General features: G+C 38.1%; 1 protein-coding gene across 1 annotated transcript in view; it reads right to left on the bottom strand.

Annotated features, from left to right (window-relative positions):
- LOC150093744 (dynamin-1-like) overlaps positions 1 to 24,779 on the bottom strand; it is a 300,405-nt gene that overhangs the window by 263,620 nt on the left and 12,006 nt on the right. Inside the window, exon 2 of the mRNA XM_090412966.1 lies at positions 4,247 to 4,438. Coding sequence (XP_090269092.1) covers positions 4,247 to 4,438 — 192 coding nt within the window. The remainder of the gene's footprint in view (positions 1 to 4,246; positions 4,439 to 24,779) is intronic.

Genomic DNA, 24,779 nt, shown 5'->3' with positions numbered 1-24,779 from the left:
ATAGAAGTTGAACTGCAGGATAGAGAAAAGAGTACATTTGATACTATTTGGCGTGAGATAGAATCTAGCAGAACAAAATATACAATTGGGTGCTGCTATAGACCAGGTGATGGAATAGATGATGGGGATAGTATGCATAGGCAAATAGAAGAAATGAGTGGAAGGAGGGTAATTATTATGGGTGATTTCAATTATGGTAACATTGACTGGAAAGAGGAGAGGGCACATGGGAGGAAGGAATTGGATTTTATGCGGTTATTAAGGGACAACTATCTACAGCAACATGTAGTGGAAAATACCAGGGGTAAGAGAGTGCAGGACCTTGTAATTGCAACTGAGAATGTTGCTGTAACGAACATGACCATGTTGCCACCAATTAGTGAGAGTGACCATAAGGTCACGACTTGGGAGGTGGCTAAAGGAGTGGAATTTACAATTAAGACAGGGTACATGTGGAATTACCGGGCTGGTAAGTATGACAAGCTTAGGTGTGTGCTTGGCTCAGTGCCATGGCATGTAAAACTGCAAGGGCTGGATGTTGATAGTGCATGGGAGGTGGTTAAGAACTGTTTGCAGGAGGCAATGGTTGACTGTATACCAAGAGTCCGAATAATAAATCAAGTAGGGGTTAAATGGATGAATAACACTATTAACACTTGAGCTGCAAAAAAAGAAACAATTGTGGAGGGAATTTAAGGAGAAAGGTGACCATCAGGTGCAGGAACAGTATAAAGCTCAGGCCAGGATGGTAACAAGGGTGGTAAGAAAAGCAAAAGCAGATTACGAAAGAAAATTGGCCATGCAGGCTAAAGAGAATCCCAAACAGTTTTTTCAACATGTTGCAAGTAAAAGGAAAAATGCTCATGGTAGAATGATCTTAAAAAATGCTGAGGGTAGGGAGGTAACCGAATCAGTCGATATTGTGGAATTACTGAGCAAGCACTTTGTAAGAGTATATCATCCAGGTGGTGACTTTGCAGGAATAGAAGAACCAACAGCTTATACTGGAATTGTGATGAATGCAGTAGAGGTAACTAGTCTATTACAGAACCTCAATGTCAATACATCTGTGGGATTGGATGGTATACCAGCTCGTATCGTACATGAAGCGGATAAAGAATTGTCAGTGCCCTTGACCATTTTGTTTAATTTGAGCCTCGGGTCTGGGTCAGTCCCAAGGGGTGGAAAGAAGGGAAAATAGTTCTGCTGCACAAAGGTGGTTCCAAGGTTGCTGTTGAAAATTACCGGCCAATCAGCATAACAGGAATCATTATCAAGGTCTTAGAGAAAATAGTCAAGAGGAAAATACAAGATTGGATTGAAGAAAATGGGATACTGTATTGGGGACAGCATGGTTTTGTGAAGGGTAGGTCATGCCTCAGTAACTTGCTCACATATTATAACACAGTGACGGCTGAACTGGATAAGGGTAATGGGTTTACAGTGATTCTACTAGACCTTGCTAAGGCCTTTGACAGGATACCACATGGAATTCTAATCAGTAAATTGCAGCATATGGGGATGGACATAGGGTTGGTGAGATGGATAGGAGGATGGTTGACGGAGAGATATCAGAGAGTGGTTTACTCAGGAGTAGAGTCCACAAGACGGCCTGTGACTAGTGGTGTACCACAAGATCTGTTCTTGGACCTCTGCTGTTTAATTTGTTCATTAATGATATAGGAAAGGATCTGAGAAGAACAGTTCATTTGTTTGCGGATGATGCGAAGTTGGGTAGGGCAATAGTGAATGCAGATGACGTCAAAATTTTGCAGGATGATTTGGATAGATTGGAGGTCTGGGCTAAGGAGAATGGATGTCAATTTAATGTGGCAAAATGTAAGGTTATGCATTTTGGGGTGAAAAGATTGGTGGCAGTTTACTGCATTGGTGGAACTGTGCTCCAGGAAATTGATGAGGCACGAGATTTAGGAGTGTTGGTGGATAAGGAATTGAAATTTAGGGGACACATTGCAAAAGTGGCCAAATCAGCTCATCAAATCACTTGGTTGCTGAAGAATACGTTGACAAGCAGAGACAATCGAGCCTTGATAAGACCCCATCTCGACTACTGTGCCCAGATTTGGTCACCTAGGTTTCTTCTTGATGGGGAGGAGGTGGAGAGGATTCAGAGGCAAGTGACCAAGATGATAGCAGGTCTGTGGAATGAACCTTATGAGAACAGGTTGAGGATTTGTGGGTTGCAAAAATTGGTTGATAGGCGGAGGAGGGGAGATATGATTGAGACATTCAAATTACTGAAGGGTTTCTATAAAATTAATTCAGAAGATATTTTTGAGAATAGGGCTGGTTGTGGGAGGACTAAGGGACATCCATGGAAACTGGGCAAAAGTGTGGTTAGTAAAGGTGTTAGAGCTGGGTTCTTTACTTTTAGATTAGTGAATGAGTGGAATGTGCTCCCTGAGTCTGTGGTGGATGCTGTGACAGTGAATGAGTTTAAGGCGAGGTATGATAGATACTGTATGAATGTTGAATAGTTGTGATGAATATGATTTGGGGCCCTCCCTTGATGAGTCTAATGACTCCCTGGAGTTGCCCGTAATAATAGTAATAGTAATCTCTGGTAGCCTTTCCTAAAATCTGCTTGTTCCTCAGGCATCTCAGTCTCAATCTTATTTAGAATGATCTTTAATCTCTCATGCAAGCAAGATTTTATTAAACTAACACTTCTATACTTCTTGCAATCTTTCATATCTCACTTCTTGTGCAGTGGTATGAAAACCGACTTCTTCCTGTCTCTAGGCCATTATTATTATTATTAACATCTGATCTCCATGGAGTTAGAGACTTATTGTGGGAGGTACACACTATTGCACACAATGCTCATCTAACCATGCTTTAAACTGATTCAACGTGTCTACATTCACAACACACTCAGGCAATGCATTCCACTCACCCACCACTCTCCATGCAAAGAACCTGTTTCTCACTCCTTGGCTCACACCCTCCTTGTACAGTTTCCAGCAATGGTCTCTTGTTCTACTCCTCTCTCCCATTCTATGAAAAATCCCTTCCATGTCAACCTGATAACAACCGCTGACTAGCTTGTATGTCTCAATCATATCCCCTCCCTCTTCCTCCTATTCACGAGGCTTTGCAACTTACATTTTCTCAATCTGTCCTGTTACTCTACATTCCAAAGACCACTGACCACATTTGTGAATCTTTTCTGGACCCTTTCCAACATATCCCAAGGATATGGGAGACATTATGTCTTCCATGTATATACCAAATATAGGTTGATATGTCATTAAACTGTGTTATACTCATTGGCTGTTTATCTATTTTATCTAACTTCATTTGCTCCACTTTACTTAAGAGATTTCTAAGTAATATCCTATCAACTGTTTTTGCAAAGTACAACACTATCATAATGCATTTATTGTCTTTGTCCAACTCAAGCATCACTCTATTTTTGAAAGTGAGTAAGCTAAAACCTCCCCTTCACAAATCCAAGCTGCCTCACAATTCTTTTTACCAAATCCTTTATACCTTAACCAACTTTTCCAAAATCTTCTCTACAAATCTGAGATACTGATAGGTCTGTAATTTACAACTTCTATCTTGGATCTCACCTTAGTGATAGAACAACCTTTCTTTTCTGTTCCTTCGATCTGGTCATAATCACTGCCAGTTCTCTTGCATGTTCTTATAATACACAGGGCAATATCTAATTTTATAATATTCTAAGAACCTTTAGTTTATCTACCTCTATTCTGGCATCAGTTCCTACATATCTGCTTCGTTGCCTCCACCTAGATGATACATGCAAGGTGATTACACAGCAAATCAACTATTTCTTCTACCTCAGCCACCTTTCCTCCTCCTGCTGCATTTTTTTTATATTTTTAGAAAATAAAATAATTTTAAAAATAAATGAAAGCCTTCAATTTCCTGAATACTTCAAATATTTTGAAACTGTTCAGGAAATTGAACAATTTCAAACATTTTGTTGAATTTCACATGTAATCAATAATAATCTAAAAGATATGAGAGTACATTTTTACTTAGAGGGTGGTAAAAAAAGTGGATGGTTACAATAGGTAGTTGAGAATGCACTGTAAGTGAATGAATTTAGGGAGACATCTGATATACATTGTGTGAATAATGAGGAATATGGAATTTGAGTAATGAGGAATGAGGAATTTTTGGATTTCATGAAGATGCCAAAATAATAATAATAATAACAACATGAAGCAACAGTGTATATCTGTGTAATACTTACTTTCCTGCAATGTTCTCAAGGATACTGCTTTTTCCAGCACTCTGACAACCAACAACTACGATCTGTGGTAAACTAGTATCAACCTGTGACTGACCCGATGCCAAAAGACAATCCTGAAGTTTATTTACTACAGAAATCAAATTTCCCATTGCCATGTTGTCCTTATGAGCTGACAGTGTTGAAACAGACATCCTGAAAACATTAAAAAATAAAATAAATTCACAGCTCTGAGAAGTTAAGCTGTATACATACACACTTTTGAACACACATGCACAATACTCTGAAATGAGAGTATTGTGTGCACTCAAATTCAAATGACAGAAAAATGTTCCAAAATATAAAATGCAACACAATCTATAAACAGCAATACTGTTAGTTAAGAAATAGTTAACAGTAGCAAGTTACTGTTAACAATAGACGTACTGAGGTATAAGTGAAATGAATCAATGGTAACATTATGCATGCAACTTGGAGGTATAACCAGTATGAGTGTCATAATAATTTATATCAACAGTACAAAAGAGTAGACTAAGAAGGTGACATGAACTCTTAAAAAGAAATAAGAAAGTACAGTATTGACGGGGCATAGAGAACCAATGCCTCCTCCACTTCCTCCAGTATATTTTATTAGCGGAAATATACTAGTGAAAGTAAAGGAAGCAAGAAACTTAGGGTTAGAGTGGATAAAAATTTGAAGTTTAGGAGATATACTTCAAGGTGATGAAGGTAAAATAACCCAGAGGATTGCTGCAATATTAAGAAGACCTCTGATTGTGATTCCATTGTATAAAGATCTGATTACGCTGCATTGGGATTACTGTGCTCATATCTGGTCATCAAGATATGAACAGAGGATAAATTAATCTTGGAGAGGGTACAGAAGCAGATAAATAACAAAAAGTAAATCAGGACTTCACAATGTTAGTTATGAGGATTATTATTATTATGGGTATCTCCATGGAGTCAGTAGACTCATCGCAGGAGACCCAAACTAGCAAAACAATATCTGTCATATCTCTTCTTGAATTCATTTACAGACAAAGAACTCACAACTAAGTCAGGCAATGAATTCCACTCATTCACCACCCTCCAGGTAAAAAACCTTGTTCTCACACCCTTGTTAACCACACTCTTCTTTAATTTCCTGGGATGACCTCTTGTTCTTCCATCACTATCAACACAGCTGAAACATTTCCCGTGCATCAATCCTATAAAAACCTTTCAGTAATTTAAAATGTTTCTATCATATCCCCTCTTATCCACCTATCAACCCACCTCTGCAATCCACAAGCTCTCAATCTATCAATATAGGGAGCATTTTATACATAACTCACCAACTTAGTCATTCTTCTCTGAACCCTCTCCACAGCCTCCTCATCTCCAAGGAATCCAGGTGACCAGACCTGAGCACAGTAATCCAAATGTGGAAGTATCAATGCATTATAAAGGGGAATAATAACCTCTATCTCTGGATGTCAGTGTGTTCCTCAACAACCAAGTAATCCTATGTGCAAGCTTGGACACCTTAGCAATGTGTCCCCTGAACTTCATCTCCCTATCTACCACCATCCCTAAGTCCCTAGCCTCATCAATCTCTTGGAGTACTGTTCCATCAATGTAGTACAGCTGGTAATCTTTTAATCCCAAAATGCATAACTTTACACTTTTCCACATTGAACTGACATCCATTACCTTTTGCCCATTCTACCAGAATATTTAAATCATCCTGCAAACTTTCAACAACAGCTTGATTTTTTATTGTGCTACCCAACTCTGCATCATTAGCAAACAACTGAATATCTCCCTTTAAGCCATTTCCTATATCATTTATATACAAATTCAACAACAATGGCCCAAGCACAGAGCCCTGAGGCACACCACTGGTCACCTGCCTCATCCTGGACTCTGCTCCTCCATACACCACCTTCTAGAATCTCTCCCTGAGCCATTCTCCTATCCATATCACCAATTTAGTATCCATTTCCATCTGCTCCAATTTGCATAACAGTGTTCCATGGGGTATCCTGTCAAAGGCCTTAGCAAAATCCAGAAGTACCACTGTGTAGCCAGTTCCTTTGTCCAACTCAGATGTCATTCTATTATAAAACGTTAATAGATTGCTAAAAGGCAGGATCTACCTTTAACAAAACCATGTTGGCCTCTATAGAGTATCATATCTTGATCCACCCATTCTTGAATTTTGTTTTTAACCAACTTTTCCAATACTTTTACCACTACTCCTGAGATGGTGATTGGTCTGTAATTAACTACCCCAGTTTTAGAGCTACCTTTATGCAAAGGAACCACTTTTCCTAACTTCCACTCCCTAAGGACCATACCAGAGTTCAAACTTAAGTTAAATATCCAAGTAAGAGGAGGTTGACAATTCCTTTGCACATTCACACAACACCCTAGCTGATATTCCATCTAAACCTGCAGCAGTGTTTGCATTCAAATTTTGCAATATATTAAATACCTCTGATTTCTTAACTTCAATTCTCACACTAGTTATTACTACAGGTACAGAGATATCCTCACTTGGGTGATACTTTTGAAAAGTGATCACTCAGTAACTCTACTATTACATCTGAATTGGTCACCTCGATACCATTGGCACCCACTAAGGTTATCCTTCTGAAGTCATTCTTCTTTTTACTTGCCCACATAGCAGAAGAACTCATTGGGATTACCTTTGATCTCCTTGGCTAAGGACTTCTCATAATCTGATTTAGCTTTTCTTACTATGCTGGTAACCTTCCTAGCTTGAGCCTTGTACTGCTCATGGGTGTACTGATTGCCTTTCTCCTTGTAAATTCTCCATAACATCTTTTTTTTTTTTTTTTTTTTTTTTTTTTTTGCAGATCAAGCTTGATACTACTGCTCATCCATCTGATGCCTACCTTGTTTGTCTTCCTGACCATGGAGAAACAATCTGTTATTGCTTTCCTCATATACCCGCTGATTTTATCCCATGCACTGCTAACATCTTTTCCCTGCAATATGTTCTGCCATGGGATGGCCGCAAGCTCACTCTGAAGCTTGTTATAATTGACTAACCTGTAGTTCCGTATATACCCCCTTCTCAACAGAAAAATCCACAGATTTGCAGCCTCCCAAGTCAATACCACATGATTGCTTTCACCAATTGGAGGTAAGGAGGACACCTTACTAATGCATATATCCTCTGAACCAATAACCAACTCCAACACTCTAACACCACGTGTCCCTTCAGTTATGTGCTGTTTCAAGTAATTATCTCGTAGAAGATGTATGAACTCCATTTCCTTTTTGCTACGTGATATTTCCTCCTTCCAATTGATATCACCATAATTAAAATCCTCCATAATAATCACTAAACCTGCACTCATTGCACTAATTTGCTGATGCATGAATTCGATATCTCCCCCTGTACCCCTACCCCCTGGCCAGACATGCAAACTACAGAGTTTGGTGGAAAGAAGACAAAGTGGGTGATATGTTTGAGACATTTAAACTGTGGAGAGGTATTTGCAGGATTGACACTGGGGAAGATTTTACATATAACAGAATGGGGGAAGTAACAAGGACAAGAGATCATCTCTAGACAAAGCAAAAAGAGGTAGTGATTAGGAGAGTGAGAATTGTTTTATTTTTTTTTGTATGGAGGGTGGTTGGACCATGAAATCATTGACTAATAGGGTGGTGAATGTGCAGAAGGCAAATGGGTTTAAGGAGTGGTACTGTGCTGTCTAAGATAGGCCTCTCATGATGAGTCTAGTGACTCCATGGAAGTCCAGAATAATTATAATAAAATCCCAGGTAGCTCTTTTGATATGTCAGCAATAGGGTAAATAATGATTAATCATCTTCTAACTGTCTTCTGATATTTTCTGACCGACTCCACTCTGAAGAGTGGATGGTTAATGATAGTCAATCATCATTATTTCATATTGGTGAAATTCAATATTTCAGTTTCAGTTGAAAGCATGAGTAAGGGTGAAATACTGGAAGTAGTCAGAAGAATAGAAGATATTAAGTTAATTCAGTATTAAAAAGAAAAAAAAAGGTGGAAGAAAGCTTAATGCATATTGTCACATGTTTTAAGAGAATCTTCTATGGAGCTAACAGTACTTCTAACTCTGACTCCACATGCTTAATGACAGCCTTATGATAGGAAAGGACCAGAACAAAGAGTGGAAGGAGAGAACTGATAAAAGTACTAGTTAGAATTACAGCAGAAGCAACTATGACTATGAAGCCAGTATATTATGTCTACTAAGTGCATGTGTACTACAGCGAGTTTTCCTGGTATGAAAAATTAAACTGAATTTCCTAGAGGGAAAAACTGTCAATTTCATATGAAAGCAGCTAACTTAGAAACAGAGAATGTGAGAATGGATATTAAGAAGTTTGTTGAGAACAGTAAAAGATAACAGTATTGTAGGAAAAGCAGTCAGTGTAGTTATTACTCTTTCTTATCAGCAAGAACCTTCCAGCTGAATTACACTGAATCAGTTTAAAAGAAGTCTGCTCTCTTATACAATTCTGTCAAAATCATCCCAGGCATTCACTCCTTTTTTCTCACACAGCTCTGCTAGCATACCATTTATGATCTATGCTCACCATTTCAACTCATTATGGTCATGCACCAAATCAGTGGTTAAATTCTAAATGAATAAGCTCAGGACTCTCTTCAGAAACTACACTCAAACTGTCATTACAAACTCATTTTGTATTATGACTGTCATCTGAACTATTTTTCTGTTTAAAGTAGGTACCAATGTACTTATCCATAGTTGAAATGGGAGGCTTACATAAACAAAAATATTACATGATTTTCTTTGTGCTTCTCACAATCACGAGTTCTGATAAACAGCTGCTAACCTGCTGTTCTATTGTTGGTTATTGACTGTTGCTGACAGTGTTGCAAACCAGAAAAGACAAAATATCAATGAGTCTGTCAAAATTCTGCTATACAACGCTGCAATAATATTTGCTTGTCAATGGCTGCAAGATAACGGGAAGCTCCAAACCTACCCGTCCCTTTCATCATGCATTCGTAATCAGACAACTGTTGATATTGACTTTATATATGCATTCAAAACTGTAAACAATTGTTGAATAATAACACAATAATGTAGGCATAATTACTGTAAAAGGGAGAAAATTCACAAAACAGAAAAATGTTCTGGGTCTGGGCCTGATGCATAAAAAAGTTCCAGGGCTGGGCCCTGGAGGGCTTTGGCTGAATTTAACCACTACACTAAACGAATGGACACCAAACGAAAGGGAATGAGACAGCAGAAACACAAGACAGGAGACACTACGTGAAAAGTGCGATTACTAGATGCAGAAATGAATGTGTGAGTTGACAAAAAAGGACTAAGATTGCCTGAAACGGAGAATGGGGGTTTGAGGCTGAAGAGAGAGAGAGAGAGTAGTGGGATTGGTGGTGATACAGAGAAATGCATAGGAGAAGGTATGGAAGAATCACATCCTTAAACTGATGTCTTAGGACTTGTACTCAACATTAACTATTATGTTTCTTTAGACATGTCAGAAGTATCCAAAATAAGGATAATGAAATTGTTGCATTGATTGAGTCAGTTCACAAAAAAAAAAAATCACAGAATAAGTAAAGAATGGCTGAATGAGAACAACATCCTGATAGGAATAGAGATAAAAGGGTATAATGTTTTACATTAAGATAGACAGGACAAAAAGGGAGGAGATTGATGCTGATGGTATCAAGGGAGTTGTCCATCCAAGGTGGAGATAATAGCCAAAGCCCAAATAAAGGTTGGTTGTTTAGGATTTATAGCCGAAGCAGCTCAGGGTATGAGGCCAGTATATTATGTCTGTTAATTGCATGTATTCTTCTGGTTGGTTGGTCTGTTTTGCAAATGAAAAACGCGAGTTTTCAGGAGGAAAAATGCTGCCACCTCCATATGATACAGGCTAATCCATCTTCGGTTGAAAAGCCCTGAGAAAGGTTCCTTGCATCCTAGACAGGATTCGAACCCAAGTCTTTCCAACCAAAGGGCATCGTCAATATTAATGGAGCTATACATGCTTATGCCAAATAATGGCAGGGGATTTGAGGCAGTATGATTATGAGATAGAGGTAGACAGGATAAAATATTTATCTGGATGTTGCTATAGAAAGGGGTAATGTGGAGGATAGCAAGAAGTAAATGTATAGGCAAATTAGCTTAGCAAATAAGAAAAGAGTGATTGTTATGGTGATTTTAATTATAGTATATTGGAATGAAGAAATGGCATCCCTTGATTCTATTATACATCACCAGTATATATATATTCCAGCAACAGAGGGGAAAATGAGGATCAGTGGGAACTTGGATGTGTCAAAATATGGAAATGGAGTAGCAAATCTTCCTCCACGGAAATTATGAAGTGATCACCTCAGTAGTGGCCAGCCACATGAGGGCTTCTATGAGAAAGAGGTATACTGTATAGCTTGCAACTAAATCAATGGAAAATGCTACTTGGATCCTACTCTAGAACTATCTGGCAGAGGCAATGTCTGAATGTATTCCAAGGGTCAGAACGTTAAATAAGGTATGTGTTAAAGGTATGTCTATTTATAGAGGAATGAAGCGGTGATGCATGAAAATCTGGAAGAAGGTAGAACAAGATGCATGGTAAAAAATTAACTGAATGAGGAATGCAAAGAGTAGGCAAGGAAAGTGATTCACTTGTAAGGGGTAGCAAATGTGTAATATAAGCGGCAGTTAGTCAATGAGGACATTAAAAGTCTCAAGAAGGGGTCTCTTTCTATATGTAAAAACAGAAGAAAGAAGTAAAACAAAGAATGATGATGGAATGATAATAACTACTTCAGATAATATGGCTGAGGTGTTAAGTGAGGAATCCATGAAGATTTTTCATCCACATAATTATAACATTATGCAGAACTTGAATTCAGTGAGAAGAGAGGAGGATGGTCTGATGGTAAAAGAGCAAGAGGTAGATAATGAAATGAGTAAACCTGATGTTAATAAGGTCACAGAGTTTGATGATACTTCACTGCATGTTTGGAGAGAATGTCCCAATCAGTCAAAAACAACTCTGATATATTTTTTTTTATATTATTTTTTTATAACATGAATCTCAGACCAGTTCCATAGGTGTGGAAAGAGAGCAAAATGCGGCACTTCATATAGGAAGTGATAAAAGGGAGATTTGAAATTATATGCCAATCTTAAGGTGTTAGAAAAATTAGTGAGGACCTAGATTCCTAACTGGTTTGATAACAGCAGCAATATTCTCTGGACAGCATTGATTTGCTAAAGGAAGATCATGTTTAAGAAATCTGATTACTTATTGTAACAAGATGACAACATTAGATAAGGAGGATGCATACACAATGATATATTTAGATTTTGAAAAGGCCTTTGATAAATTGCTAAATGAAACTGGTGATTAAACTGGAATGGATTGGGTTGAATAGTATGCAATAGATTGCAGATTGGCTGTCTGATAGGCATTAGAAGGTTCAACATATTGGGAGAACAATATCCCAAAGGAGGAAAATCACTAGTAGTTTACTTAAATAAAAGGGCCAATAGGCTTCACTTTGGCACTGTAACATTATTTAAATTAAGAGGATATTAAATCCCACATTATTTCAAAGCCAAATAAGAAACTCAAAGATCGGAATCAAAGAGTTTCATGCCGAATATAGTAAATTATAAAAATTTCGGCAGAATGTAGCATAAGCTAAAGCACATAGTTCAACACTAGGGCAACTCATTGCAAAGGTGGGTAAAGTTCTGATCACTATTCTTAGTATTACCCATAATGTAAAACACATCTCGTAGGAGATGTATGATGTCTGATCTTTGAGTTTCTTATTTGGCTTTGAAAATAATGTGGGATTTAATATCCCCTTAATTTAAATAAGGTTACATCACCGAAGTGAAGCCTATTGGCTCTTTTATTTAAGTAATTTATGGCACCTTTTCTGACAACTCGTATAGCAAAGTATATAAATTCTTCTCGCTATAACCATGGTATTACCTGGTCTACCTACTCCATGGTATTACCTGATCTACCTACTCCATCACTGGTTTCAACCCAAGGAGGGTTGAAACCAGTGATGGGTGGGTCTGGGCTCTGAGAGGCTCTGCTTGGGGGGGGGTAGGTTTTTGCCTGTCTCTGAGTGGGGCCACCGCTGAGATTATGGCTCCACTTGATGGTGGGGGTAACCCTGCCACTGGGTAAAGGCAATGCTGAGAAGTTCTTCTCGGTGACGGGGTGAGCCTGTCACTGAGTGGAACAATGCTGAGATGGGCGATCTTTCAGGATCGCCTAATTTTTAGAGCCTGCTTCACCTATACAAAGGTCGAAACCGGTCTGGGTTTCAACCTTTGTATAGGTGTGACCTTCCCCCATAATGTATAACATCATACATCTCCTACGAGATGTGTTTTACATTATGGGTAATACTAAGAATAGTGATAAACGTTACCCACCTTTGCAACGAGTTACCCTAGTGTTGAACTATGTGCTTTAGCTTATGCTACAATCCGCCAAAATTTTTATAATTTACTATATTCGGCATGAAACTCTTTGATTCCGATCTTCAAGTTTCTTATTCAGCTTTGAAATAATGTGGGATGTAATATCCCCATAATGTCACCAGTAGTGTTCCTCAAAGTTCTATTCTTTTGGACCATTGATGTTTAAGTTGTGTGTAAATGATGTTGGAAAAGGTTTAAATGGTAATATGCAGTTGATGCAGAAGATACAAAGTTTTGAAAAAACTACCCAGTATATTCAAACATTAGTGAAAGAATAAGGGAGTGGAGTTACTGGTTCAATCTTCCAAAGTATAAGGTTTTAAAATTATTATGAGTTACCAAGGGAGACCACATATCACCTTCTCTTGAATTCATTCACATGTCTGCATTCACCACCACGAAGGACAATCCATTCCAATTACATATTGCTCTATAAGCAATAAAAATCTAGCTCTCATTCTTTACTTGACTAAATTCATTCTCAAATTGCATGGATGCCTTCTCATCCTCTCATAAAATGAGAAGATGAGAAGATCCCCTCCCACCATAAAATGAAATATTCTCTCTAGAATCACATATGACTCTTTCAGAAGCTTGTATATCAATGATACAGGGAAACATTTAAGGGAGGATATTCAGTTTGCTGATGATGCAAAACTGGGTAGGACAATAGATGATAAAGGTGATGTAAATATCCTGCAATGATTTAAATAAATTGGCATTGTGGGCAAAGGATAATGATTGTCAATTTATTAATTTTAAAGCCTGTTTTCTGCCCACTACAGGATGAAGGGCTCTCCCATTGCAGGAGGGTTGAGTCTACTACTCCCACGGTGACCCAGTCCATATTGGGAGAGTGTATTTATACTTGGATGAATGAATGCATGAAGGTGGAAGACAATCATAAACATCCATGCCTAGATGGGATTCGAACCCGCAGCCTCTTGGCTGGAGAGCAGATACACTAACCAGGGCGGCACTGTCAATTTAATGCTGCAAAATGTAAGGTTATGATTGATTTTCAACATCCAAGTAATCCTTTGAGCTACTTTACCAACTTTTCAATGTCCCTTTGGATTGAAGAGGGAGGTTGTGTATCATACCATTTATCACATTAATAGTACTGGATTGTAGGAAATTGGTGAAGGTAGGAACTTGGGGATAATGGGGGACAGAGAGTTGACGATCAGAGGACATATTGTAAAAGTTGGTAAAATAGCACAAACGATTACTTGGATGCTGAAAAACATCCAAGTAATTATCCCTCTTTATAAGATTGTTATCCCTCTTTATAAGGTTATGATTTGGGAGCATCTAGACTACTGTGCATAGATAACAATTATTCAACCAGAGCTCATGGAACTAATCTGCTGATGCATGCCAGCTACATCTTCCTTCATGAGCTTGATTCCATCTAGTCCAAAGGGGGGTTCGAGGTTACATGGCGAGTGGTCGGTGTAATTTAGCGCTCGTGTAAAATTGGCGATTTTTTGTGTTTTTTTTTTTTGTGTTTTTCCTTAGAAAATCGGTTTTATAGTATATTAGAGCGATTTTCGTGTTTTTAGAGTATTTTGTGTGTCTTTATAACATATTTTATTGGGGCTGTCGCCGCTAGAGGGATTTGTAGTGTGTAGTGTTTGTGAAAGCTCCGGATAAGATAAGTATTATTTTCAGTTATCGTTGATAAATTTTTTAATATTGCATAGTTTTGTTTGCCTTGCGTCTCGTAGTGCATCTTTTTGTGTGTTTTTAGTGTGTTATAATTTGATAAAATACGTTGCAAGTAAGTATGGCTATAGTACAAAGGAAAATGGCAGCCAGTAATGATGGTTCGCCATCTTTATCAAAGAACGGTAGTATAAAAGAGATGATTCAGTGTACTAGCTGCGAAATGTATGCTTTGCAGAGTGTGGTTAGATGATAATAAAGGAGTGAATGTGTGTAGAAAATGTAGGGAGAATGAGAAATTGAAGAGTATTTCGGATCGTGAGTGTGATATTTTTGTCAAACTTCAGAATGAAGAAAATAGTGATATGACAAGAAACGGCAGGGTTGTACTAGAGAATTGTGAGAGTGTGAATGTAGAAAGTGTGAATGATAGTATTAATGGTTTTACTGAGAATAAAAAAGATGAGATAGACTCAATGAGCGAGATCACATTGTTGAATGGTGCGATACAAAGGGCAAAACAGCAGCTAGAGCGTATGAGCAAAAGTCGACTGAATGAACCAGCCAATAATAAAAAGTATGACAGGAAAAATAGATGTATGAGTGTGAACATGAACAAAATGAAGGATAGAGTGCTGTATGGAGACTCGTTAGTATGAGGTGTGATAGTAGAGGATTTGACAAAATCATACCAACCTGGTGCGACCATAAAGGATGTAACTGAGTCTATTAGAGAGCAAAAGGAAAGGGTGAAAGAAATGATTGTTGTGGCAGGTACGAATGATTTGAAAGGAGATAAAATGGAAATGATAGAAGACCTGAATGAATTGTTTGAGGTAGCAAAAGAAAAGAGTGAGAGAGTTAGAATGATTAGTCTTTTGCCACGGTATGACAGTGAAATGTTTAAAAGGATGGCCATAATTGCGAATGACTTTATGTGTGGGTTATGTATGACGAGTGGTGTGGAATTTGTGGACGTGTGGAGTGAGTTCGATGGGCGAAAGGATCTATATAAGATGGATGGCTTGCATTTGAATGGTTACGGTGTAAGAAGACTTGAGAAAGTGTTGCTGAATGTGGTGGATGTGCAAATTCAGGGAAACTAGATTTATTAAGGGGGGGGGTAGATATACAGTCCTTAGGGAGGCAGTTGAATGTAAGAATGAATATAATATGCTCGAGCAAATAAGGACAACAAATCAGAGTGGGATAGTTAATATAAGGCATCAAGGTAGGGTTGGGAGGGGGTCTTAAATTCATGTACACTAATGCTAGGAGTATTAGGAACAAGAAGGAAGAGTTTTTGGCCATGGTTGGCACTTCCAGACCACAGGTTATTGGTATTAGTGAAACACGGCTGACTGTAGATGATATAGCTAGTTGCATTGAATGTGATGGGTATCATGTGTTCAGGAATGACAGGGAGAATAAAATGGGGGGAGGAGTATTGTTGATGATAGCCGATGAGCTGCAGCCAAGGAGAATAGAAGTTGAATTGCAGGATAGAGAAAAGAGCACATTTGAGGCCATTTGGTGTGAAATGGTGGCTAGCAGAACTAAATATACAATTGGGTGCTGCTATAGACCAGGTGATGGAAAAGATGGTGGTGACAGTATGCACAAGCAAATAGAAGAAATGAGTGGAAGGATGGTGATTATTATGGGAGAATTCAACTATGGTCGCATTGATTGGAGTGAGGAGAGGACACACGGGAAGGAATTGGATTTTATGTGGTTATTAAGGGATAACTATCTGCGACAGCATGTAATGGAAAATACCAGGGGTCAGAGAGTGCTTGACCTAGTAATTACATTTGAGGATTTGGCTGTAACAAATATTATTATTATTATTCCTGATACATCCAAGGAGTCCGAAGACTCATCGCGGGAGGACATCTTCAACTGTCTCTACACCTTACCTCTAATACCAATCAACGCCATCTACCGCCCACCTCCAACACCACCACAACTAGTAATTTTTCTCTGTAAATTGCGTGTGTTCTGAAGGGCCGATTTGTATGTATGCAGGATGAAAAACCCGAGTTTCCGGAAAAAAAACCCCTGCTACCTCCGTATGAGATCGGCTAACTCACCATCGATTGAAATCAACCAGATAAAGATTCCTCCCGTCGCGACGAGAATCGAACTTAGGCCTATTTCAATCGAAGGGCGCAATATACCGTCGTTCTTCCAATTACGCTACGGAGGCGCTTATATGACCACATTGCCACTAATCGGTGAGAGTGATCATAGGGTCTTGACTTGGGAGGTGGCTAAAGGTGTAGAATTTTCAATTAAGACAGGGTACATGTGGAATTATCGGGCTGGAAAGTATGACAAGCTTAGGAGTTTTATTGGTTCAGTGCCATGCATGTACAACTGCAAGGACTAGAAGTCGACAATGCATGGGAGGTAGTTAAGAAGTGTTTGCATGAAGCAATGGCTGACTGTATACCTAGAGTCCGAATAATAAATCAACTCGCGGTTAAATGGATGAATAACACCATTAAGCTTGAGCTGCAAAAAAAGAAACAGCTATGGAGGGAATTTACAGCACGAGTGTGGTTAGAAAAGCAAAAAAGGATTACGAAAGAACATTGGCCATGCAAGCTAAAGAGAATCCTAAACAGTTTTTTTAGATATGTAGCAAGTAAAAGGAAAAATGTACATGGCAGAATGATTTTAAAGAATGCCGATGGTAGGGAGGTAACTGAATCAGGTGATATAGTTGAGTTACTGAGTGAGCACTTTGCAAGAATATATCATCTGGGTGGTGACATTGCAGAAACGAATGTACCAGTAGATTATACGGGAATTGTGGTGAATGAAGCGGAGGTGAGTAGTCTATTGCATAACCTCGATGTCAATACATCTGTGGGATTGGATGGTATACCAGCTCGTGTTGTACGAGAAGCAGCTAAAGAATTGTCAGTACCCTTGACCATTTTGTTTAATTTGAGTCTCGGGTCTGGGTTAGTCCCGAGGGGGTGGAAAGAGGGAAAATAGTTCCACTGCATAAAGGTGGTTCCAAGACTGCTGTTGTAAATTACCGACCGATTAGCATATCGGGAATCATTGTCAAGGTCTCAGAGAAATTAGTCAAGAAAAGAATACAGGATTGGATAGATGAAAATGGGATATTGTATGGGGGGACAGCATGGTTTTGTGAAGGGTAGATCATGCCTCAGTAACTTGCTCACATTTTATAACATAGTGACGGCTGAACTAAATAGGGGTAATGGGTTTACAGTAATACTACTGGACCTTGCCAAGGCTTTTGATAGGATACCACATAGAACCCTAATCAGTAAACTGGAGCAGATGAGGATAGGGTTGGTGAGATGGATAGGAGGGTGGTTGAAGGAGAGATACCAGAGAGTGGTATATTCAGGAGTGGAGTCTAAAAGATGGCTCGTGACTAGTGGAGTGCCACAGGGCTCTGTTCTTGAACCACTGCTTTTCAATTTGTTCATCAATGATATAGGAAAGGATTTGAGAAGAAGTGTTCACTTGTTTGATGATGATGCAAAGTTGGGTAGAGCAATTATGAGTACACAGGATGTCAAAATTTTACAGGATGATTTGGATAGTTTGGAGGACTGGGCTAGGAAAAATGGATGTCAATTTAATGTGGCAAAGTGTAAGGTTATGCACTTTGGGGTGATAAGAATAGTAGCAGTATATCGCATTGGTGGAACAGTACTCCAGGAGATTGATGAGGCCAGGGATTTGGGAGTGTTGGTGGATAGGGAATTGAAGTTTAGGGGGAACATTGCAAAAGAGACTAAAACAGCTCACCAGATCACTTGGCTTCTGAAAAATACTTTAACATGCAGAGACAAACAAGTTGTTCCTCTGTATCGAGCCTTGATAAGACCCCATCTAGACTACTGTGCCCAGTTATGGACACCAAGGTTTCTTTGTGATGGGGAGGAAGTGGAGAGGATCCAGAGACGAGTGACCAAGATGATAGCAGGTCTGTGGAATGAACCTTATGAGAATAGGTTGAAGATTTGTCGGTTGCAGAAATTGGTTGATAGGCGAAGGAGGGGTGATATGATTGAGACATTCAAATTACTGAAGGGTTTCTATAAGATCGATTCAGAAGATATTTTTGAAAATATGACTGGTGGTGGGAGGACTAGGGGCCATTCATGGAAGCTGGGAAAGAGTGTGGTTGACAAGGGTGTTAGAGCTATGTTTTTACTTGGAGAGTGGTGAATGAGTGGAATAAGCTTCCAGAGTCTGTTGTGGGTGCTACGACCATGAATGAGTTCAAGGCAAGGTATGATAGATACTGTGTGAATGTCGAATAGTTGTTCTTGACATGATGTTAGGACCTCCCTCGATGAGTCTGTCGACTCCTTGGAATTGCCCAGAACAATAATAATAATAATAATAATAATAATAATAATAATAATTAATATGTAATGCTTTATGTAAAAAAGTTATTTTTATAGTAATAGCCACAAATTGCATTGAAAGGGAAAAAATGAATATTGAAAAGAAAATTTCTCTGGAAGAAAAAAAATTAAAAACGTGAATCGGTTGAAAAATGGAGAAAAACTTATTGTTGTAAGGACTTTGAATTTAAATGAATCAACAATTCGAACACAATGAACATAAAATCCGAGAAAGTGTTTATTGCTGGGTGAATGGTAAGTGCAAAGCTCGTTGCTCATGTATGCAGTTTTCTAAGTGAAAAATGGAGAAATCTCTAATGATTTGGAAAGAAGATGCACTCAAAAGAAAATTCCTTTGGATGGAAATCTTATTAAACAAAATACTCTCAAAGTTTATAAACATTTGTAATGCAGACCAAGTGTTCAATGCTGATGAATCCGGTTTACATTGGAAAAAAAATGCCAACGCGCACCTATATTTCGAAAAATGAAAGATCAGCTCCTGGATTCAAAGTTTCCAAAGACAGAATTACTCTACTGTTTTGTAGTAATGCATCAGGTAGTGGCTCACCCAGAGGGAAGGGGGGGGGCACACCCAAAGAAAAGGAAAAAACACTAGAAAATTTTCAAAAATTTTTTTGCTAATTAAAATTCATTTTTTTTATTTTTATTTATATTGTGTCATGTCTTCTATTTCCATACTACTTATGAATTAGCGATCATTGCAGATGCTCAGTTATAAGTCATATGCGATGCGTAGTGTGTATTCGCAAATCTTCTACTCACCCCCCCCCAAGGTTAAATCCTGAGTGCGCCACTGGCATCAGGTGATTACACGACAAAACTTATATTCATTAACCAATCCTCATGCTATGAAAGATTAAAATATGCACTTATTTTTATTTTGCCTAAAACATTTATGAATTACATCCAATGAAGCTTAATTACAATTTGTAATTTTTATACCATGTATTTGTGTCCTAGTTTATATGTTTTCTTAACTTACATGAATTAGCTGAATTAAATAAAAATATCTTTTTGTTGGATATGTCATTGTTGTTTATATAAATTTTTTTTTTTAAAACAAACCGATTTCGAAACATAACCCTACTTTTTGTATGTGATCCGAGTCTCGCATAACGTGATTTATATAACGTGGCATTTCTATGGAACCTAACATCTGCGTTATACGAGGGTTACCTGTAATTCATTATTCCGATAATCGGATTTCAATCACACCCTTCACTCCCTGAATGATAACAAGAGCAAGCGTGAATTTCAAGACCAGCATTCGCCCCTGAAACCATAACAAAATACTAATTAGTGCTAATTGATCATTGTTATCAATTAGTGCTAAGTCAGTTTTAAATGGTACTGGTAAAGCCAAATAGAACCCTCTATACAGTAGCTTGAAAGACATCCTTTCTACTACACTCTGTGTGCAGGTAGATTCCATGTCATCAGGTGCAGTCATTGAACATCTGGTGTGAGATATGGTCATTTGACAGCGTTTCTTTTGGCAAGGAATTTGTGCTTATTTCTTGGCATTCTGCATTCTAGCCGCATTGCATTCGACATATCACTGCAAAAGATATCATCTCTGAAATGCCAGGCATCCAGATCTTATCAGGATATTTTCATAAGTTTTGAGGTGTACAATATGCTTATAATGTTTATTTGACAGGAGTGTGCAATTTTCACACCACTAATCAAAATAATGTCAGGAATACAACTGCTCTAAACACTGCATGTTATTATTTTTTTTTACATGTGCAATTTCTTCTATGAGATTTATAATACCATTGTAAGTGCCCAACAACAACTAGTTGGATCTCAATGACTTATCATAAGAGATCATTCCCATTCCACCCATTAAACCCATTTTTTTCTGCACCTGTTTAAGTGTCAGCCGGTTTTCCTGTTTTGTGGAAAGAAAAAACTCGCATTTTTGAGAAGGGAGAACTCTTATTACTCTGTATGAGACCAACTAACCCATTTCAACTGGAGGGATTGGGAGAATTAAAAATGCTCATAAGTCACAGAGTTATTGAAAGACATCCATACTCTCAGTAGGATTCAAACTCATGGTCTATTACCAGAACACCAATCCAGTGTATAGCAGAAGCTTAAGCATACAGGCTTGACAGTTTGTGAGCTCGAATTTTAGTGGAGTCCAATGGCGGCTCATCCATAAAGGGTGCAATCCCTCCAGTAAAAAATGAAAGTTCCTAATTTATTATCGCCTTCTTAAATTTTTATATATTTATCTAAAAACTGTTATTTTCTTGCTCGTAATACAATATCCTTCGATAGTATTTTATATAATTAATTTTGTAGTAATAGTTGTATTTTGCAATAGTCAATGCCGTGTGCGGAATAGAACTAGAATCAGTACTGACAAATGCTGGAGCTGCATTCAATGCAGACCGCACCAAACCGCTACCTAGTGAGGATAACGTACTGATGGAGTGGATAACGCGTGATTTAGGTGCAGTTTACATTCTTACGATGAAACTTTGGGCTCCATGGAGGTGTCACGTAATAATAATAATATTTTAATTTGAAAATAGTTGCATTTGGACTGCTCACAGATTTTTGGTTCGACGTATTTCTGGGAACAAATATTTTCGAACATGAATTACTCATATTAAAAATAAATCAAGTTTTTCAGTATGTTTAAAGATGAAAATTACACCTCCTGATGTAATTTTCATCTTTAAATTAGCCTGATGTTGAGAAAAAATTCGGTCAAAAAGTTCAGCAGCAAAATACGTACTTAATAGCATGTTTATCACGTTTTTTTCAGTATTAATAAATTATATTTCATTTAAAAAAAAATAAAATAAAACGCCTTCCAACTCTATTCAGTTTCTTAAAAATCCCCCCCCCCCTTCAGCTGAAGTGGAGCTCTTCGGATTCCTTTTTTTTTTTTTTAAGATCAAAAATCGCTCTCTTCACTATAAAAAAAAAAAAAAAAAAGGATTGCCGACTCCTGAGTTATAGGTTTTCAACCTGGTCTTTTTTTGTCTTTTTTTTTTAAGGATAAAAAAATGCATGTTGTGTCATTCCTTCAACTGAGTTACGTAGGCGCTATTCATAGTAATCAATATCACAACAATCGAAAGCATACTTTGCTGCATGGTGTTCTTTGATTCAAAAAACATTAAACGGATAAACTTCAACTATAATTACTAAAATTTGATTATAGCGGAACACTTAGTACCGCATGCACACCCTTCCTCGTGTCGAGAGTTTCCGGTGTTAAGTGTGGAGACTCGATAACTCATCTGAAATATATGCCTCTTTCCGGTGCTGACTCGATTGGCAAGAGATTATTCAATTACACTTTATCGAAATATACGAGATGATAATAAGTTATACAACCTTATTAACATAAAATTTATTTAGTTCCTCAATTTATTCAATTCCTGCTATTTTAGTAACAGTTCCTCCCCTTCCTTTTCTACTGCATTCAAAGTCTGCATGATGTCACATTCACAAGAATGAAATACCTTTTTAAATAGCTCATTAAATATCTCAACTATATCCTCTGCAGCGGTTACCATTCCTCCGTCTTGACCAATCAGTGCCATCCTTCCATGATCATTCCTTCTTTGACTAGTCACATAGCGAAAAAAATCCCTAGGATTTCTTTAGCTGCATTAGTTAATTGCTGCTCGCTTGCAACTAGTTTGCATACCTTACCTCTTGATTCATCCATTTCACACCTGCTTTCATACGGATTCTTGGAATACATTCTGATATTGATTCCACCAAATAGTTCTTGAACAGAACCCAAGCAGCATTACTATCCTTTCCTTCCTGTTCCTCATTCCAAGTTATTGCCGCAAGTTGTTTCCCGAGCTTTTCATAATTACCAGCCTTATAAATTTCAGATATATCACTTTCTAACAGGAGGTCCTGAAATGACTGGCCACCCTGCAAGTGATAACCTCGTGGTTCCTCTCACCAACTGGTAGAAGATTTGACATCCCATTTATAATAACGCCATCTGACGAGATGATCAAATCCAATACCCTTGATCCTTGTGTGCCCTCTGTTACGTAGTGCCAAATTTAATTCTCTCTCAAAAATTCCAGAAATTCATTTTTCTTTGTCCCCAGATGCAGTCTATATTACAATAATTAAAGTCACCCATAATGATCATTCATTTCTTGCTAACCAGGCTAAGTTGTCTATACATTTCCTTCTCATTAACAGGTCTATAGCAATAGCAACACCCAATTAAATATTTCATCCTGTTCACTTTTACCTCATACTGCCTCAAAACGCAGCCACTATTTGCACCTTGCAAATCCACCTTAGATGGGCACAACTCATTTGATACCATCAACAGTACTCCTCCTCCCTTTCTACCCTGTCGGTTTTCACGAAAAATGTATCTGTTCATCTCGATTCCTGTCAGAATGTGATCTTCATCTAACCATGTCTCGCTTATAACTAAATTTTGGGGGAATAAACTCAATCAATGCAACAGTTTCGTTCCCCTTATTACGAATACTTTGGCATTAGTAAACAAACATGACAAATCATTTCTGGTTCTACTAGTCCTACAAACATTCCTTCTCCGATGTGACTCTTCAGTACCTTCCCTAATTCCCTCTTCTATATTACTGTTAATTCTACAACTTTTCTAACATCCAAACTCTCTCCCCCCATCCCAGGCCATCACGATCCTTTTTTGTCCACTCACCTCTGAATCCAGCATCCACGTTTCATAAAGCGTCTGCCGGTCCACGCTGATTTCCACCGTTTCCCTGTTTGTGTTCTGCTTCCACCCTCTCATTTATTTCACTCATGACCTCTCCATTTGTAAGTCTCCTTAGCCCACTTTCTTGCTCTTTCATATCACATCGCACCACCTCAGATCCGTTCATTACAACCGTTACATCTTCTTCCATCAACAATCTCTACAACCGACACACCAAAACATTTAAATGCAGCCAATCTTCTTTATACAGTTTCACTCGTCCCTCAAATTCATCCCACACATTCACAAAATATACAGTACTCCTTTCTCCTCATATAACTGCGCTAACATATCATTCATAATCTTTGCTCACCACCTCAATTCATCACTATTATACCTTGGCAACACATTGACAAATTTCCTACCACACTGTATCTTTTACTCTCCTTAATAATCTCCTATTATCAAATCTGACATTTTCCTTGTTCCCATCCAAATCATTTGTCTCTACTACAACCAGTACCTCTTTTATTCCTCATGTCCAACGCTTCAATCACTCTGCTCATTCCACCTCCAGGAAAACAAACCTAATGCATCTTATCATTCACCACACCTTTAATAATGGAGTCTCCATAGAGATCCAGTCTCGAATCATTCGTTACATCTTTCCTTCCAGTTTTCCTTGTATGTCTGCAATCCTTTTCATTTCGCATGCATTTCATCTCTTGCCTCATCTTTATCAACTCTGCTTTCATATACTTCATGATTGCTTGTGATTAGTTACAGCAGTAGGCACTTTGGATGTATCCCAAGACCTCATCATGGAACTACTACCTTGATGTGAAGGAATGGCAAAAGACGAGACAGTAGTTCCATGTAATAAGAGTAAGACACCAATTCAATATCTTGTATCGTACTTTTGTGCAACTTGACAAGACGTAGATAATTCAGGTGATACAGAACAAGGAACTAATATTTGGCTATTTCAACATGGCCTCATTCTATGTTATTTGGTTGAGTTTCGATTAACTCAACAATGTTAAGAATAGGCATCGTATTTGTAACTGGATTAACTTTCGATCTTGGAGCAAGTTGTCAAAATATGTTGTCCCTGCCTGGTTCCTCCATTTCTACTGTATCTTTTTTTTTTTTTTTTTTTTTTTTTTTTTTTTTTACCAACACTGCACTCTGCACAAATGGAAGTATGTTCTGAGCTGGACTAGGAAATA

The sequence above is a fragment of the Typopeltis vanoorti genome, chromosome 23 (assembly GCF_054136105.1).
Source record: "Typopeltis vanoorti isolate ZY-2024b chromosome 23, IOZ_Tvanoo_1.0, whole genome shotgun sequence".
Lineage (NCBI taxonomy): Eukaryota > Metazoa > Arthropoda > Arachnida > Uropygi > Thelyphonidae > Typopeltis > Typopeltis vanoorti.
Note: the sequence above shows the minus strand (reverse complement) of the source record. Positions and strands in the feature narration are given on the sequence as shown.